Raw genomic sequence first — 20,322 nt, 5'->3', positions numbered from 1 at the left:
CTTCATGTTATTAAAATATTAATTATGTTCCTGTGTAGCTCCCCACTTTCTCTTCCTTTCCCCCTCACCCACTGTGCTACACCCAGACTTTGGAATTACCGTACTTTTTGCCCTATAGGATGCACTTTTCCCCCTCCAAAAATGAAGGGGAAATCTGTGTGCGTCCTATGGGGCGAATACAGGCTTTCGCTGAAGCTTGGAGAGCGAGAGGGGTCGGTGTGCACCGCAGGTCTCCCTAGGCTGCAGATAGCAGCCTGCTGCCCGGCGCACGGGCACCCTGAAGCAGAGTGCCCCACGCGCCGGGCAGACATCCGCAGCCTGGGGAGCCCTGCGGGAGTTCCCGCAGGGCTCCCTAGGCTGCAAATAGCAGCCTGCTGCACGGAGCGTGGGGAGCGCTGAAGTAGAGCGCCCCGCGCTTCGGGCAGACATTGGGCAGCCCCACAAGCTCGGGGGAGAGCGGGGAGGCACAGTGCCACCATCCCGCTGTTCCTCAACCTGGTTTGGAGGCTGGCGCTGGGCCCAGCACCAGCCCCACAAGTTCGGGGGACAGCGGGGAGGTGGAGCGCTGCCATACCGCTGTTCCCCGACCTGGTTTTGGGGGGGAAATAAAGGGGAAAAAAATTCCTTTATCCCCCCCCCCCCAAAAAAACCACACACACTAGGTGCGTCCTATGGGCCTATGGGCCATTTTTTGGTCCAGTTTGCACAACACATTTAAACATAGTTTAAAACTAACTTTTTGTTTTATGTGAACAATCAGCATGGTGCTGCTCAGAAGTTCCCAGGATATTCCACCCCGACTCCTAAACTTCAGTTAAACAAAAAAGCCAGAGTCTGACTTGTTATGTCATTTGATCCTGGACTTGTGGTTTGTTTTCCCCAAACCAGCCATGAGCAGTAAGCCAAGAACCCCCCCCCCCCACTAATGGTTTGTTTTGAGGAAACAAACCATGAACCTAGGTTTTGAACAACCTGATAAGCCAGGTTGTTTCATCTGCAGAAGTTGGGAAGGAGACGCACAGGAACCTTTAAGCTGAGACTTGTTCAATAGCCTTATTTCAATTAACTCTAAACAAAGCTGTCCCTTCCTGATGACATCATCTAACGGTACTCTTTCTATTATGATTATGACTGCCTTAAGCCCTTTTGAAATAAATGGGATATGCACAACTAAATCTGGATCCAACCAGTTATGTTTTGGTTTGTATTTTGGAAATGGATTCCCCTGCCCCTTTTAAATTGTTGGCAGCCAAACAAGATATAAATGTTCTTAATGAATGGTATAAAAATAAATAATTGTCTTCATGAGCTGATTCTCTCATGCAATGAAGGGTTTATATATATTTTGGATATATAAGATACTCCATACGTTGCCATGGCACAAACTTCCATTTGTGTTGCTGCAGTGAAGCCTGGGAGCTGTCATGCTGACCTAGGTTGTAGGAAATTCTGGATAAATTACTGAGATTTTTCTTGGTGCTCATTTTAAATCTTTGCTTTTGTAGGCAAGTATTTTAATTACAAGGATTACTGCTAAGTAAACAAAGAACACTTGTGTTGTCTGCCCTCTGTTTTAAAGGGCTTATTAAACGGCCACAGCATTTTTTCAACTTTGTTCAAAAACTACAGCTCTGTTCCTGCCATCACCTGTTGGGGATTACTGGTATCATTTTATAAAATTAAATGGTGGTGTGTGTCTTTATTTAGAAAACAGATCCATGCTGGGCATAGGGCAAATGTTGATTAAGCAAAAAAACCCCAAAGCAGCCTACATGAATGGAAGAAGACTGGGCATTTGGGTATAATAACTTCACCAAATTATTTTTAAGCAAACAAACCATTGTTAGTGTACAGTAAAATGTTATTAGAACCCTGAATGCAAGTATTTTAAGGGATCAACTAATCATATCATTTGATATAAATCAGGGGCAGCCAACCTGGTGTTGAGCTACATTTCCCATCAACTCAGACGATTGGCCATAATGGCTTGGCAGCTTGTAGTTAGATTCCAACAACTAATGTGACTAGTGACAGTATGACAAACTCTCTTTCGTTAGGGACTTCAGACCTGATTTAAAAGTATTGCCAAGAGAGGAATAGCAACATACCAACACTGAATTGTATATGTCTGGCTTCTCATTCAAATGTGATTGCACTTACCCTGTTAGCACACCATGGATCTATGGTGAAACCTATGCTATTCTATGATTGCGTGTGCAACTGCTGAGGGTGCAAGCATGTGTAATGCCACTAAGTTCTCATTTCTCATCTGAATTTTCAGCCTCCCAGTTCTATTCTCTCAGAAGCTTTACACTGTTTTCCCCTCAGAGAGGCTGGAAAAGAAGGGAAGCTGTCTCAAACGCCAGAGTTACTGAAATGTTGCATATATAACTTGTCAGGAACGTTTTCAGGTTGTTGTTTTTGGTTTGTTTTTTTTTGGAAGATTACATGAGGTAAAGCTATGGTAAGAGCGTGAAGACAGTCCAAAGTGTAAAGGAGCATAATGGAAAAGTTATGCTAGTAAATCTTCCTAATTTATACTGCATGATATTGCGTGTCTAAAAAGTTAATGTTAAACATGAATTCAGCGTTTATTTTATATGCACACTATATATCTATACAGTGGTACCTCGGGTTACATACATTTCAGGTTACATACGCTTCAGGTTACAGACTCCACTAACTCAGAAATAATACCTCGGATTAAGAACTTTGCTTCAGGACGAGAACAGAAATTGTGCTCCGGCGGTGCGGCAGCAGCAGGAGGCCCCATTACCTAAAGTGGTGCTTCAGGTTAAGAACAGTTTCAGGTTAAGAACGGACCTCTGGAATGAATTAAGTATGTAACCAGAAGTACCACTGTATATACACACACACACACACATACACTAGTGCATTTTTAAAACTCCCTCTCTATTTATTGCAGAAATGCACAATTATACCACTGTCCATTTCATAATTGGGTTGGAAATTGCAGTCAACACTGGACCCATTTCAAATTTGCTTGGTACTAATTTTTTTTTTGTGTGTGTGTTTTTTCACACTGCACATTTTCACAATGCTGCTTGAGATTAGGGTGCAAGGAAAGGCAGCAGATTGTTTAAGTAAACATGTGACATTTTCTTTCATTCTGCATTCGCAATGGTGGGGATGAAACCTTCTAACTTCTCCTTCACCATTCGAGATCAGGGAGTCTATCTAGTGAACCACGTGAGTTCTACATATGTGTGACATCTTATAGATGACATGAGTCCATCTGAAGCTACAGTGTTGCAGCAGAGGACAGGAGAGATGTAGGGCACATCCCATTGGCACAGCTGAGAGACCAGCAACTTTTGGCACCTCATCCTTTGACTTTTTCCTCTGTGGCTGGTCATTAGAAGAATGTGTAACTAAGAACTTGTACATGCATGACTTTCTTGGTTACCAGCTGAAGAGAAGGAGATGGACCTTTCTGTTAATTACAGATGTGATACAATTCTCTGGCAAATGACAGGCACTGAAGTGTGATATAAGCTTAAAGAAAGAAGGAATTAATGCTAAAGCCTCAGCGCCTAGGGCTTGCCGTTTGAAAGGTCGGTGGTTCGAATCCCTGCGGCGGGGTGCGCTCCCGTTGCTTGGTCCCAGCGCCTGCCAACCTAGCAGTTCGAAAGCACCCCCAGGTGCAAGTAGATAAATAGGGACCGCTTACTAGCGGGAAGGTAAACGGCGTTTCCGTGTGCAGCTCTGGCTCGCCAGAGCAGCGATGTCACGCTGGCCACGTGACCCGGAAGTGTCTCCGGACAGCGCTGGCCCCTGGCCTCTTGAGTGAGATGGGCGCACAACCCCAGAGTCTGTCAAGACTGGCCCGTACGGGCAGGGGTACCTTTACCTTTACCTTTAAGGCATGAGTATTTGGGGTGGGGAAGTTCATCCCATGGAAAAACAGTCACAATACAAGTGCATTATTTGTCCTCTGCATTGTCAAAGATGTTTTGTGCAAAGTCCATCTAATTCTAGTAGAACAAGAAACTTAATCTTGCACAGTCAATTGAAGCGAGCTGTCAACCATACTAAGTATGAGCATTGTGTGCCATTAGCAGAGCCGACTTTCCTATAGGGCTTAGTGGTGCATTGCGCCATAGCGCCAGCCTCTCAGGGGCACCCAGCGAGTGTGGGAGCTGCGTGGCTTTGCCGGCGGCTTCTTGTTTTCCTAGAATCCACTCGCCCCATGTACGCACAGCACTCCTGCGTCCTGGGTGACACAATAGTTGCTCGCTGGTGGTGTTGTGAGGTTGGGTTTGTGTGTGTGTGTGCGCGCTTCTCTAAACTGGGCAGCTGAGTGAGCGCAGTGCACGGCAACCGTCCCCTCGTGCCCCCTCTTTGGGAGCTGAGGCCTTCTTGGGGATGGGAACGAAATGAAAGGAGGCACACGAGAGGCTCCTCCTCCTATCCCTTGTGCTGCGCTCACTTTCTCAGTCACACGGCCAGCTTGCTTTTGCACTCCTTCTCCTCCCTCTTTCGCTCAGTTGCGAAAGCGCTCTCCTTCGCTCAGTTGCGTGGCCCAGGCATGCATATTACCTCCCAAGCCTCCTGTGCATGGCAGGAAGAAGAAGAGTTTGATATCCCGCTTTATCACTACCCAAAGGAGTCTCAAAGCTGCTAACATTCTCCTTTCCCTTCCTCCCCCACAACAAACACTCTGTGAGGTGAGTGAGGCTGAGAGACTTCAGAGAAGTGTGACTGGCCCAAGGTCACCCAGCAGCTGCATGTGGAGGAGCGGGGACGCGAACCCAGTTCACCAGATTACGAGTCCACTGCTCTTAACCACTACACCATGCTGGCAGGAGGGGAGCCCCGAAGAGGCGGGTGGGAACGGTTTCGACGGGGATGCTGGAGCCTCTCCCATAAGAATAAATGGGCACAATCTGACAGTGAGGAGACGTTTCAGCCTTTGGAGAGACTCTAGAGCAGGCTTCCTCCAGATGTTTTTTGGCCCTCCAGATTTTTTTTTTGGCCTACAACTCCCATGATCCCTAACTAGCAGGACCAGTGGTCAGGAATGATGGGAATTGTAGTCTCAAAACATCTGGAAGGCCGAGTTTGAGGAAGCCTGCTCTAGAGTCACCATTCTGGAACAAAAGAAATTCAAATGAAGACTGCAATGACTGAATTAGATTACAGTAAGAGGTTCAACACAGTCGCTTGTGGATTGAGTTGAGACAAATTGGTTTTTCTCTTCAGGCCTTGTCCAAAAACAGGATTTGTTTTACTCTGACCTCTAGGTGAAAGTTGGCCCTTGACATAATAGCTTCTTTCTCACTACAGTGGTACCTCAGGTTACATACGCTTCAGGTTACATACGCTTCAGGTTACAGACTCCGCTAACCCAGAAATAGTGCTTCAGGTTAAGAACTTTGCTTCAGGATGAGAACAGAAATCGTGCTCCAGCGGCAAGGCGGCAGCGGGAGGCCCCATTAGCTAAAGTCGTGCTTTAGGTTAAGAACAGTTTCAGGTTAAGAACGGACCTCTGGAACGAATTAAGTACTTAACCCGAGGTGCCACTGTAGTTGTAAAATCACATTATGATGTGCACCTGTGTTATCTCACCTGTCCTAGGTACGTAAGACCATAATAGTGGCTTTTGTAATTGGGAAGCTACCTTTCACAAGCTGGATCTGCTTTTCCTATAACTGGGAGCTACTCAAAAGACTACACCGGCACGGTGAAGTAAAAATGTGCGTGTGCAGTAGCAACTGGTGTGGTGGGGCAGAGCTGCCCTCCTGGCTCTGGCATCACTGTAGCTTACCTTGATGGCACTGGGATGGGGCAGGGCAGGGCAGAGCAGGTTGGGTACAGATACACAGAGAGAACCAGTCCAGCATTGCATCCTCAGCACTTTACTGGTGAACTGCAGCAATGCTAGTGTTAAGAGGGCAGGTACCACACTCCAGCCACTGTTGCCTATGTGAACTGATATAATTATTTTATTTTATTTTAAATGTATTTATACATACATACATACATACATACATACATACTGTACATACCCCATCTGGCTAAGTATCCCCAGCCACTCTGGGTGGCTCCCAACAGAATATTAAAAGAAGAATAAAATATGTAAGAAGGACTGTGGGAGATCATATATTTGAATGTTACATGCATGTGTGCATGTCAGGGAGTAAAGTTATGTCTAGCTTTCCTGCTACATGATAGTTAGTTTCTCTCTCTCTCTCTCTCTCTCTCTCTCTCTCACACACACACACACACACACACACACTATTATGTACAGTATGAGCATTCAAATGTGCAGCCCAGCCAGCTGAAGCCTGTACTGATGCTATGTTAGAGTGGGGTGTACCATGCAGTGTTCCTTAATGTCTTAGTTGGCCTAGCCATCTTGAAATCTGTCTTTTACAGAAGCAGAGAGAGAGGGGGGGGAAGCAACCTGCAATGGCAGATACCATTGATTCAAACACAAAGTTCAATGTTGGCAGTATGCAAGGTCATTAGGGCCAATGAAACATTTCTGCATCTGTTTCTGGAGATCAAAGGTGGAAAACCTATTTAGTTCTTCAACTCTATCCAAGTGTGTGCCTTTGTGAGTCTCCTGAGATTTGTACATCCTCTTCGTGATACATATGCTCACTTGCAGCCCAGTGTACTACTTCCTGAGCATGCAAGTGCACATAGACATCATTAAGTTGTGCATGATCAGGAAGCAAATCAATATGTAGACTTTCTGTCATTATTTCACTGCCTTTCATGGGATATCTTAATAATGCATTTTCCCTACAGCTGGTAAAGCTGTACATTTTAATTGGGACTTTTAACTTGGGTGGTGGAAATAAACAAAAGTAAAGTTTTCCCTCCTCTTATCTCCCCTTTCCCTCAATTTATGTTCAGCCCCCCCCAAATAATACCCCCAACTATATTGTTTTATATTAATGTCCTCTCTCCTTATTATTACCTTCAATAAATGCTAAAGAATTCTCAGCCTTCACCCATCTTCTTTTTCTGCTTGTGTTTGAGACTAAAAGCTGTATGTAAACTGATAATTAATTGCTTTTGCTATTGTGTATCTCCAGAGATCTGAAGAATAACTTGATTAGTACTATTGAGCCTGGGGCCTTCTATGGACTTTCGGAACTGAAGCGTCTGTAAGTATTAATTCCATCTGAATTACCTTAGAAATTGTACTCGTATTGACATTTCTGTCCTTGGGGAATTTGGAATATGTCACCAAGCAATTATAACATGTAGGACATATGAACTACATATAGGGCTGTTTGATTCTTTTTGAGATTTTTCTTTCTACGCATGATTTGTGCTTTATCTACATGGACAAATATAAATTTGTTTCTATGATAACTCTTCTGAACTTTACGATGATTTAAAATTAACATTTAAGCTCCAAGGAGGGCTCAGTTAAGTGTAAAAAAATATACATCTGTAGTTGATAGTACTTGATAATCAACATAGTACTTGATAATCAACATATTAATTACCAACTATGTGATGTTTATATGCTTTATATAGTTCTTTAGCTTCCTTTTTACTAGAAATGATATAATCACTGATTTCTTGTAAAATATGCTATATTTGGTAATTTGATTGCCCCTGATTAAGAAAATCCTTCTTCCCATCCTTTAGAGTGCAATTTATATATGTATTTTTAAGTTACTGTGTATACATTTTAAAGTTAGTTTGATACACATTACAAATCCATCAGAACTTCTGGGCATATTGCATAGGGTAGTTGCGCCTGCCCTGTGGAACTGCTTCCTGTCAGATGTCAGAGAGTTAGACAATTAGATGACTGTTTTGGGAAGCTTTTATTTTGTCCTTTTATATTTTGTTGGAAGCTGCCCAGAGTGATTGGGGTAACCCAGTCAGATGGGTAGGGTATAAATAATTGTTGTTGTTGTTGATGATGATGATAGGAAGAAGAAAAAGTAAAAGGGCAAGCCTTAAACATTTTAATAAATAAAATATTAAAGGTTCAGGAGTCCTGTCCTATATATATATTTGACCACCCTAGTAGTACTGCCTATCTGTCTTAGTTTACACACTGAACTGCATATACAACTATGGAGCCATAGAATCACACAATCATAGAATTGCAGAGTTGGAAAGGACTCTGAGGGTCATCTAGTCCAACCACCTGCAATGCAGGAATCTTAGTACATGGTCTCCCATCCAATTTGAAACCATACAAGACCCTGCTTAGCTTTGCAAACATGCTACCCATTTTATTGTTGCACCACTAGGAGGATAAGTATAATAGTCATTGCCTTTCCTGAATACAGTTGGGCTTTGACAGCAACACAAAAATATTGCACAGGTTTTGTACTTCAAAAATGGAGGCGATACAGACTGGACAGCAATATATTAGTTAAAAATTAAATGCATTTCCAAACAGATCTACTTTGTGATTCTGAAAATTGGAAAGTCAGTGTATGGATAGCAATATACGTGCAGAAATTATGCACATTTCCAGATAGATCTGCTCTGTGAATCTGAATGCACTTTGAGTCACAGTAAATCTGCGAAAACGCTATGATGACAATTGAGTCTTATTGCTATGGAGATGATTGTACTCTAATAACACAACCCTGACCTCTTGTGGGAAGAATGGGGAAGCTGTATTAGCTGTGATTCAATATTGCTCAGCCACAAGCAAAAGAACTGTGAAGGCAAAGGTCACAGAGCAGAAGCTCCTGGGTTTGTAAATAACTGGAGAAAAGATGCTGCAGCAGGCGCTCTAGAGACAGAAATAAAAAATAATCACTATTCTGGGCTTTCATACAATGTGGTTGTTTACCAGTTTCAGACATTACTTTCAATGCAATATGGAATATCTTAATGTCAGTGAATAGCCCGATTATAATTTATTTCTAAATAATTATGAGTTTCTCCAGAAAAGAAAAGATTATTTCTGTTGCCTGATTAGGATACAGAAGATTACATTACAAGATAAATGAATGGCTTTCTTGTTGCAGTTGGTGCTTGAAGGCTGCTAACTTCTTTAAGACTGTGCTTTAGTCTGTTTCCCATTCATTCATATACTTCCCACAGAGGATATAGTAAGCAGCTGAAGTTAATGTAACACAGACGTCTTGCAAGTGACAAGAGGCTTTGTGAGTCAGTTGGAAAACCACAGGCTGCCAAATCTACATAAAATTAACAATTTTATTTGGAATCCTTCTCGCTGACTGACTGTACTGTGATAATTTAGTATCTGCAATGGCAGAGAAAGAGATCTCGTGGATTAACATAAAATGATGTCTACGAGGAAAAATAAATCTGAGCACAGGCCATGTGTCTGGTTGTTTTACAAGATCAATTTCATGAGTCAACATTTCTGGTATAAATATTTACAGCAAAAAAAATGAACACCAGATTTGTGTGACATGAGGTAAATTTGGTCTGAAATAATAAGGAACAGTAGAAAGGCATCCAAAAGCAGGCTAGTACAAACTGTTTCTTTTTGTTGATGTCTTGTTAAGAAAAACTGTTAAAAACCTATGCAACATATTGGGTGTGGAGATAGCACTGATGGCAGAGGTTTTGCCATCACTTTGGCAAACCAATTCACAAAGAGTAGCATAAACTTGTAGATCTTGGTTTAACTAATATGCCCATTCAGTTAAATATTTTGGGATTTGGTTCGGTTGCTAAATACCCTTTCATTTCTTTAAAAATTGAAAACGAAACACGTTCAGATTTTAGTATCGGTATCAAACTTTATTTAGATTTTAGTGTTTGATTTAGAGATTTTGCAAGCACTTTTACTTTTTTGTGGGATAATTCACAATTTTGTGTGTGTGTGTGTGTGTGTGTGTGAGAGAGAGAGAGAGAGAGAGAGGGGCCCAAAATCCCACAGGTGTTTTATACTATTCAGCAGATTTTTGCACAAACTCTGCAATATCAATTTCCAAATAGGTTCATTTTCAGGTCAGCTCATCTTGCATATACTTCAGTCTCATCAGGTTCAGATGGATGGACCACATTTGTGATTACTTCTTGTGTTGACACGCACAGCTGATACCCCCGAAATCGAGATTCTCATCATGCTCAAACCTTCCTCTTCCTGGACTGGCTCTGACTCATAGGAACACAGAAAGTTCCCTTAAACTGGGTTAGATTGGTCTCAGTTAATAGCTACACTGAATATGTTGAGAAGAGGGATGCATATCCTGCAACTATTCAGTGGTGCATCTTTCTACTTTGATGCCCAAATTAGCCAAATGTTCATCAGAGCCATATATAAAGTGACTGATTTGAGTTTTGGGGAGGAAGGGTGGACTGTAAGTGTTGATAAATAAGTAGATTATTTATAAACCAGCTCTGGGTTAAATTTAGTCTAAATCCCGAGATCCTATTGCTTCTATCAGTTGACCAAACTAGTATTAAAATATTTTTTAGATAAGTGGAACCATCTCTCCTAGTTCTGAAATGGGTGCCGATGAAGTTGAGCTGTGAGTGGGTTAAGGAAGAGTAGGGCAACATTTGTGGTTACAGATTAGGCACGAGATCTGTCAGACAAGGATCAAAGAACCAGGACCAAGTGCAGAATAACAGCCTGGCATAAGAATTCCAAGGCAGCAATACAGTAGGGCAAAGACAGGCAGGTATCACAATCCAGGGCAGTAACCCTTGAGCCAGTGAGCCAGGGCAGTGAATTGAAACAAGAAGTAGATGCTTTACTGCCAGGTTATTTGGACATGAGTGGCTTGCCTGCAGCGGCTGTATGAGCTATACGGTGTTGCAGTTGGTTTGGAGAGTCAACTGATCATATTCAAGCTAAGAGTGGTACAGAGTGTTTGCAGTCTGGGTACCTTTCTCTAAGGCCTGTTCTGTCTGGTCTCCTGAGAGCCTAGAATGCTGGTGGTACAGGGCATAAGGCATTAGGTGATGATCGATGGATGTTCTAGTTCAGACACACTTTTAGTTCCCTTCTTTAAGACACACACCCCTTGCATCCATCAAACCTTCTGGCTGCCCCCAGCTGTGGGTCTGGTAGTACCCATTCCTTTTGTGTGTGGATTATGATCTCTTTAACATCACTTTAAAAATTGGCATTATGGGGGGCTGGAGTTTCTTCTTCATCCGTTTTTGAGATCTCTATACATATGACTAATTTATGAAGAAGTCAGATTAAATACAATAACATATTTTATTGAAGTACTTGTCTGGAAAGTATAAGTTTTGTGTTTACTATATATTTTGGATAAATCTTATATTTTAGAAAACAGTTATCCTTTTTAAAATTGTATTAGCTGTCTAAAGGTTGTATGAGGATAAAATGCTAATGAGACTATTCATGATTTTGCACTTTCCTTCATTAATGCTATCCCCTCCCTTTTTTTATTTAGGGATCTTTCTAATAACAGAATTGGCTGTTTAACACCTGAAATCTTTGTTGGCCTTAAAAACCTTCATAAATTGTGAGTATTGTACTTTTCAAAACTATCAAAACACCAGCTATTGCAATTAGGAAAACCGACTCATCATTATGCCTTAAAGGAATTGTAACTTTCCTAAGAGTTTAAATTAATTTATCCAGAGTTACATGAATGGATTTACATTCTTCTGAAAAATCCTGGAGTGCTGCGAGAACTACCACCTCCCTTGGAATGGGGTTATGCAGGGCTATTTTTCGGTCGAAACTCGCCAGAGCTCAGTTCAAACAGCTCTCAGGTGGGCCCAATTGCCATTATAAGAGACCGAGAGATGCGTTCATGGTGAGTTCTGGCACCTCTTTTTCTAGAAAAATAGCACTGGTAGGGAGATGATGGTGCAGAAGTTTGCTTTAAGAAATTTGCTTCTTTCCTTCCTATTGGTGGAAGCCTCTGGTGCTTTTTCTTAGTACCATTTTTTTTTTTTTTACTAATTCATCTTCTTTGGCATCATTCTCTTGAGCCTCATTTCTCCCTGCTGTGTTGTGTGGTGGCAGAGTTCCTAGCCCATCTGGGGGTCATTTCTACCCACACCCCCTCAGACGTTTCTGGATGGATCACAGTGTAGCATCCCTCCCAGAGCATTGTGGGATTTAAATAAAAGACTGTGCCTATCCATGACGGGTGACAGCCATTTTTACCTGAACAGTGTAGCTGCAAGGGTGCTACACTGTGATATAGCAGCCTTCCATAAAGGAGGAGCAATGGCTCTGGACCAGATTAGGAATGCTGCTGCCACTTACCACAATGACAAGTGGGCTGTGTGTGTGTGTGTGTGTGCATATGTCTTTGCAGTTAAAGGGGGGACGCCTTCAGTGTGTCCAGATGTTAATGTTAAGTCCCCTGCCCTGAAGGTTATGTCTAGCCCAAGCATGGCCAAACTCGGCCCTCCAGATGTTTTGGGACTACAACTCCCATCATCCCTAGTTAACAAGACCAGTGGTCAGGGATGATGGGAATTGTAGTCCCAAAACATCTGGAGAGCCGAGTTTGGCCATGCCTGCTCTAGCCCATCAAAGACTGAACTTTTCCCTTCAGATTTGTTTCCCCCCTCTTACTCACACAGACAAACACACACCCAGCCTCCAGTGAATATGATGAAAGTGTTCCAGCTGGAACATTTCGGCACAACACTAAATTAAAGCGATTGTCTAGGATGACTCCTTGACCAAGGTTTTGCCATGATGTTATGTCTGAATGATGACACTAAATCATATGTGTTGCTGCAGCCAATCAGATTAAATGACAGTGGGGCAAATGACGCTAGGGCCAGCGAGAGCAGCCGCCACCTACAAAACCCAAAGGCAGCAAAAACCATTCAAAAAAATTTAATGTTTGTACGGTTTGAGTATGCTAAGTTTGAAGTAGATGTTGAAAACTGTTAAGCAAAAAGTAAAACTAGAACTTGCAAAGCTCTTAGTGGTATGTAAGCAACATAAGGTGTGTGGGGGAGGACATACTCTTTTAGATTTGAACAAGTATGTAAAAGCTTGCTGTAATGGTTATATGGGGTTGCTCATGCGTAAGTTGCCGTCACTCCTAGCTAGGTAGCCTGGTTAAACCTTTCCTGGCTGGACAGCCCTTCACTTCGTGGCTGTTCAGTCACTAGCAGAATCCGTCAGTGGGCGTTTCTTGAACTTCTTCCAGTAAAGAAGTTCTTTGACGCCATGTCTACGCCTACTTTCCCTGCGCGGACGTCTTCAGCGCAGGGTGGGTGTGGGTAGCGGAGGACCTGTGCTCTCCCTGCTGGTCTCCGGCGAAGAGTCCTGGAGCCCCCTCTCCGATTCCCCCATCCGCCCCCCTTTATCCCTGGTGTTACGCTGATTTCCTTCCCCAGCCAATGAGTTCCCTCTCTCCCTGCTTGGCCCTTCTCCGGCATCGCTTGGGAGCCCTGCCTCCACTTCTGGCTCCGATGTCAGTTCCCTGACACTTGCCTTCTGGTGTGTATGTATGACTATCTCCTAACTATTACATAGGAAATGCAGGCACAGTGTGTTTTGTATAAAAGGTAACAGAATATTTAAAAACAGGAATAGAAATTTAGGTGTTTGTGTATAGCTTTCATAAAGCAAAAACCAAGATTATGTGCAATCAGGTCAATACCATCTGTGATTTGATTATATTAACTCTAGGATATGTCAGGAAGGTCTATATTCCACCATATTACATTAATCACCAGATTGATCCACACACAACAGTTTTGCCTCATGCACAGTTCTGAATCTATCCAAATAGATTTAAGCAGAATCTTCAGGGGCATGGCATGTGTTCCTTCAACAGAATTACTTTCAGTCTTTTTTCTGCATTCAAGTCTAATACTTGGTGGTGTATCTCACATACCTTGAACAATCTCATAACTGTACTATACAGTTGTTAATTTTCATCTGCTGATAGTATTTTAATTTCTAGCCTTTATTGTCCTGAAAAGCATTTGAAAGATCAAAATGGTAGTAGAATTATAAAGGGATTGCCAGATTAAATGATAATTTGGAGACAAATGAGCCGTTCAGAAAAACTAATAATCTTCTCACTGGGTTACCTTCAGAGGCACTATCGCAGACTGATCAATTTTAATGAAGTAGTCAGTGTGTTGTTTGGCACTCATTTAAGTTGATTAATTGTTTGCTATGTACACATGCAGTCTCGGTACTTCTTTTCTTCTGTTTCTTTTTTATTAGTGTAAAATTCTTTTTTTCTTTTTTTTACATTTACAAATAAATAAATAAATAAAAGTCCTTAAAGCACAAATTAAGATACCTATTTCCTTAATTTGCAAATATGGTATTACCATATATGATTGAAAGGAAATCTTAACATAGTGATAAGAATTTGTGGCTAAAGGTAAGAGGTTTATGCCAAGTGGTTGATAAGGTGCAAAAGGAGGAAATGAGGTCACTTGCTAATGAGAACCAATAGGGAAGAAGCAGGAAGTATGGGATAGGCCGGGGCCAGAGTGAAAAACCATGGGGTGCGGGTAAGGGAGTGGTGTCGTAGGCAGAGAGGAACAATTGAGTTTTAGAGATTAGATTGGGAAGCATATTAGAGTGAAGGTAGTAGGAGAAAACAACATTTTTTGTACAGGAACAATGAGAAAGTGGGTTCTCCTTCATGGAGAGCTCGTGTTGCGGTGGGAGCAACCATGACATCCCCTGTTGCTAGGCGGGTTGGTTTGGATGGCCACGAATTTGATTGGACACCTTCAATTGTTGCTGGGGAAAATTTATTGTTGCAATTTTATTTGATTGATGGGGTTGCTATATGTGTTCCCTGTGCGCAACGTTGAGCTTTCTCTTTTTACTGCGCACATTGGATTACCCGCCTACCCTCCCTTTATTTAGGGTTTGTTCCCTCTGACCTTGGTGTAGTGGTTAAGAGCGGTAGTCTCGTAATCTGAGGAACCGGGTCCGTGTCTCCGCTCCTCCACCTGCAGCTGCTGGGTGACCTTGGGCCAGTCACACTTCTTTGAAGTCTCTCAGCCCCACTCACCTCACAGAGTGTTTGTTGTGGGGGAGGAAGGGAAAGGAGACTGTTAGCCGCTTTGAGACTCCTGAAGGGGAGTGAAAGGCGGGATATCAAATCCAAACTCTTCTTCTTCTTCTTTGGAGCGGGGGCCTGGTAGGAATTTTACCATTTGGCTGATTGGCTGGGGCCATTTGGGTTTTGCCTACTGCATAGCAAATCGTCACAACTTGTAAGGTTGCGGTTAGGCATTGGTTAATTTTTGGTTGGTGGAGGGGATGTGGTTGGCTGTGCCTGCCCCTCCAATGCTGCTGTTGCAAGGGTTTTCTGTTAAAGGAATCCAGGGGCTCGCCATGCTTTTGTCTGAATCCCTGGCAAAGAGCTAGGGCCACGCAAGAGCCCCTGGGAGCATTTCAGGAGAGGTGAGTGCCTAGTGCCCAGCTTTATTCTCTCTCCAAAACTGACTTCCACAGGGATGCGGATGTCAGTTCTGTTCCTACCTCCAAGTGGGAACAGACAGTCGCTAACAAATGCCTAAGCAACCACTCACATACTGTAATTCAATAAAGTTGTGGCCAAAATCATGTCAAAAACAAAAACAAAAATGATGTGTGAACCGTGTTTTTATTCGGGGGTGTCTTGGGGGTCCTTGACATGCAATAATAATTTTAGCATATATAAACACCACCCTGTGATAATTATGTTTGTTTTGTTTATTGAAAGCAGTAGAGCATTTCCTGGTTCAGCCTGCAAAGATTTAAAAGCATTCCAGTTGAATACTTCTCTCTACTGTCTCCCCTTTTCCCAGCTCCAAAGGCCAAAGGAAGGGGAAATAATTTCTAGTGGGGTAGGTGCGCTAGTCTCTTGATGTAAAAACACCAGAGTCTTGGTGCAGATCAACACATTGATTGTTGCACATGTCTTCATATACTAGAGTCCACGTCATCGGATGCATGAAGGTACTAATAATAATCTTAGCATAATTCCCACCATGAGAAAGGTTGGCCAGTGACAAATTCCTGGAGGCCCATAGGAAGTTTCTCATTGGCAGAAACCAGGGCTTTTTTTTAAGCCGGAACTCAATCCACCCATCTCAGGTGGGCGCCATTGCCATTCTGTATATATATAATTAATTTTTATTCAATTTCCAATATGCATTCCATCCATGTTTAACATCCACTTCTAACATATACATCTTTTAGACTTCCCTCAGTCTGTCTGACAATTTTCCATATTATCACAATTATTCACATTTCTTAAATTTATATTGCGCTTTAACAATCTTAATCTCATCATATCTTTTAAGCAATATTTCTATCAATCATTTTCACAGAGCTTCTTGAAAGCCAACAAGCGTTAATTGCTCCTCACATACATTTTTGATATACTCTGTAAATTTATTCCAGTCCTCGGTGAATCTCTGATTGCGTTGGTTCCAAATTTTCCCCGTTAATTTATCCATTTCTGCATATTCCATCAGTTTCATTCTCCATTCTTACCTCGTTGGCATTGCAGATGGTGACAGCAGTCACGAAATTAAAAGACTCCTGCTTCTTGGGAGAAAAGCAATGACAAACCTAGACAGCATCTTAAAAAGCAGATACATAACCTTGCCAACAAAGGTCTGTATAGTTAAAGCTATAGTTTTCCCAGTAGTGATGTATGGAAATGAGAGCTGGACCATAAAGAAGGCTGATCGCTGAAGAATGGATGCTTTTGAATTATGGTGCTGGAGGAGACTCTTGAGAGTCCCATGGACTACAAGAAGATCAAACCTATCCATTCTTAAGGAAATCAGCCCTGAGTGCTCACTGGAAGGACAGATCCTGAAGCTGAGACTCCAATACTTTGGCCACCTCATGAGAAGAGAAGACTCCCTGGAACAGACCCTGATGTTGGGAAAGATTGAGTGCACAAGGAGAAGGGGACGACAGAGGACGAGATGGTTGGACAGTGTTCTCGAAGCTACCAGCATGAGTTTGACCAAACTGCAGGAGGCAGTGGAAGACAGGAGTGCCTGGCGTGCTCTGGTCCATGGGGTCACGAAGAGGTGGACACGGCTAAATGACTAAACAACAACAAACTTAGTTTTTACCTCACATCTTTGGTGGCTGGGGCTCAGCACTTAATCTCCTCTGATAAATGCTGTTCATACGCTTGATATAGTTATATGCTATGGGACAAATTGATGCAAGATGTTGTGCTAGCAGAATCCAGCCCAATGACTCCTGCTATGGCAATAGGACCCTCCTCCCTCTGCTGTGTCTTCCTGAAATCTGCTTGGAAGGAAAGGAGAATCTCCAGAACAGTACACAGGGGCAGGAGAGGAGAGGTTGTTTTGGCCAGCAAGCAGAAATGCTTACCATGAGTTCCACCACCCTATCTGCTTTTCATTTTCTCTGTAGGAGACTTCCCTTGTGAGAGGAGATGTTCATGTCTCATATTTTTTCCACTATTAGAATCTGACTTACAAATTTATGACACACCATTATTTGTGATTGATTTCTCCCTTCCTCCCCCTCTGCCCTCTTCTTGTTTGAGTTTAATACTTACATTATATATTAATTTTTTTTAACTGAGGAAGTTTACTGAAATGGTTCATATTTTATGGCAGATGTGGATGATGGTAGCTGATAGCTAAAAATATGCCTGACTAATATACTGGCCTGTCTTTTCATGACTTGCTTATTTATCCCTTGGCCATATTTATGTGTGGTGAGCTGTTCATATTTGAAACATGATTGTAAATTGCACATTTTAAAGGCAGCACATTTTCTTTACATCTTCCTCCTCAGTGGCCATGTTGCTTGTTCTAAGGATGAGTTATGCAGAGTAATTTTGAAAGTGTAATGGGGCTCTCAGTAATTCATACATCTCTTAGGAATACTCTGCTCTAAATATCAGGTGATGTAGAAGACTGGTGTTTTCCTTTAATAATATATCTAGACCCATTTTGATGGATCGACTGAAATCTCTGCTTGGATTTTTGAAAATATAAATATTCCTTCTGCTGCAAATTAAGCTTCTTTAAATTTTATTCATTTATTTGATTCAAGTACCTCTGATTTCTATTTCATCCTGACTCTGAATAATCACCAATGATTAGCTGTACAATATCATGTAACAACGTCTCTGGTTACTGTGTAAATGTTTCTGGAACAGCTAATCACTCTCTTCACTGCCAGAGACAAGCACAGAACAAATAATGAGTAGGGATGTTTTTTGATTTTATTTTTTTTGCAGGGAGGAGGAAGAACCCAATCATGTTACAAACAAAACATGTTTGCTGAAACACACCCTATTTATTTATTTAAAAACATTTCTAAATTGCTTAGTGGTCTACGTTATGCACAATATAAAACCTATATGCATTAAAACAAAAAACAAAAAAATACAGCCTTAAACCAGTAAAACAATATAAAAAACATATGAAGGAAAGTAATACAGTGATTCGGGGAATTCATACATTGATATCAGAGTCCAATCTTTTGGATCAGGTAAAGCCTGGGGGAAAATATAAGTCTTCACAAGATGTCTGAACCAATGGGTGGTTGCTCCTTCTTCTATGGCCTTCCACAGAATAGAGCCAACAGCAGAAAGTGTCTGTCTTTGGGTCACCACCCTATATTTTGTAGGGTGTGGTGCCATGAAGTAGAGTCTCCCCAAATATATATATTGGGGCAGAAAGTCTTTCAGGGAGGTCCTTTAGGGTTGTCAGTGTTAACAGGCCCTTGAACATGGCAGCTGATCGGCAGATTTCTTAGCTCTGGTATAATATGTTTGTCTCCAGGTACTCTGCTCAATCTGGATGTAGCATTCTGCATTGAGATCAATTGCAAGGCAAGTCCAACAGAGAGTGCAGTAGTCCTGTCATGAGGTAGCCAGTGCATGAATCACAGCAGCTAAGCTATCCCTGTCCAGGAAAGGGTGCAGTTGGTGCACCAACCTGAGTTGATAACAAGCATTCATTGCCACAGGTGTCACCTGTGCCTCCGGTGACAAAGATGGATCAAGGAGCACCTCAAAACTACTCACCTGCTCTTTCAGAGGGAGTGCAACCCATCCAGAACCAGTGAACTCCCCAAACTCCAGGACCTGGGAACCTTTTACACACAGAGTCTCCTTACCAGGATTCATTCTCAGTTTGTTGAACCATCACTGCATCCAGGCACCATTTTTTTAAAGAGCCAGGGTGGTCCCAAGGTTAGAAAGTCTAGAGATGGTAGTAAATGTATTGTAATATCAGATCCTACTTCTGCAAAGGATGTGTTTGGCCTAATTGGATATTCCTTGGCTGCTTTTTTGTGAGAACAAAAAAAGTGGTGTGATTTGATATGTCTTTTTTTAAAAAATCTTTTTTCCCTTTTAGGAATTTATCAGGGAACATTTTTTCAAGTCTCATGAATGGACTCTTCTCTGAGCTTTTAGCTCTGAAAGCCTTGTAAGTATGCCTTGATTAGGTAAAGGCCCATTTTGGCACCATTTACACATATTACTGTGATTAGCTTCATCATTATATAGATTTTCAGCATTGTATGTTCAGTGAAATTAATATAAATTCCTTATGTGCCTTTTGTAAAACACATTCTAATCCTTTTCTGTCACGTGGAATATTTTCAGATCACTGGAATATTAAACAGTTGTGTTGGAGCCAGAATAGTAGGGTTGTAATAATTGTTTCATTGTGATTTTTAATTTGAAGTTGTTTTTTTAAAAAATGCTGAAGCTTTATGGTTGATTTCCCTTAACATTTTATGAAGGGGTGGATGGAAGCAGAGAACAAGCAAATTAATTCCTTACAATGTTTACATAAAACATCTTATATGTTCATTGTAACCCTACTTAGATTAAACCTACTTATTAGAGTTAAAACATTTAAACATTCCTCCTTTCTAGCAGATGGGGGGATTTTATTAAACAATAAAAATAATGATGAAAAATTAACAAGTGTAGAGGGTAAATAGTGCTTCTATAATTACTTGCATTTGTTGTTGTTGTCCATGGAGTTTTCTTGGCAGGGATACTGGAGTGGCTTGCCGGTTCCTCCTCCAGGTGGATCACGTTTGGTCAAAACTCTCCACTATGACCTGTTCATCTTGGGTGCCCTGCTCGGCATAGTTCATAGCTTCTCTGAGTTCTTCAAGCCCCTTCGCCAACCCCCTTCAATGGAGGAATCTCATAATAATAATAATAATAATAATTTATTATTTGTACCCCACCCATCTGGTTGGGTTTCCCCAGCCACTCTGGGCGGCTTCCAACAAAGATAAAAGATACACTGAAATGTCACATATTAAAAACTTCCCTGAACAGGGCTGCCTTCAGATGTCTTCTGAATGTCAGGTAGATGTTTATCGCTTTGACATCTGATGGGAGGGCGTTCCACAGGGCGGGCGCCACTACCGAGAAGGCCCTCTGCCTG

The 20,322-nt window shown here is 41.9% G+C and overlaps 1 protein-coding gene across 1 annotated transcript in view; it reads left to right on the top strand.

The window, feature by feature from the left end:
• ADGRA1 (adhesion G protein-coupled receptor A1) overlaps positions 1–20,322 on the top strand; it is a 313,190-nt gene that overhangs the window by 95,112 nt on the left and 197,756 nt on the right. The window contains exons 4-6 of the mRNA XM_083740999.1: positions 7,068–7,139; positions 11,358–11,429; positions 19,270–19,341. Coding sequence (XP_083597125.1) covers positions 7,068–7,139; positions 11,358–11,429; positions 19,270–19,341 — 216 coding nt within the window. The remainder of the gene's footprint in view (positions 1–7,067; positions 7,140–11,357; positions 11,430–19,269; positions 19,342–20,322) is intronic.

This window comes from Podarcis gaigeae, assembly GCF_964106915.1.
Source record: "Podarcis gaigeae genome assembly, chromosome: 5".
In the NCBI taxonomy this organism is placed as follows: Eukaryota; Metazoa; Chordata; class Lepidosauria; order Squamata; family Lacertidae; genus Podarcis; species Podarcis gaigeae.
This window is presented reverse-complemented; position numbering and strand designations above follow the sequence as displayed.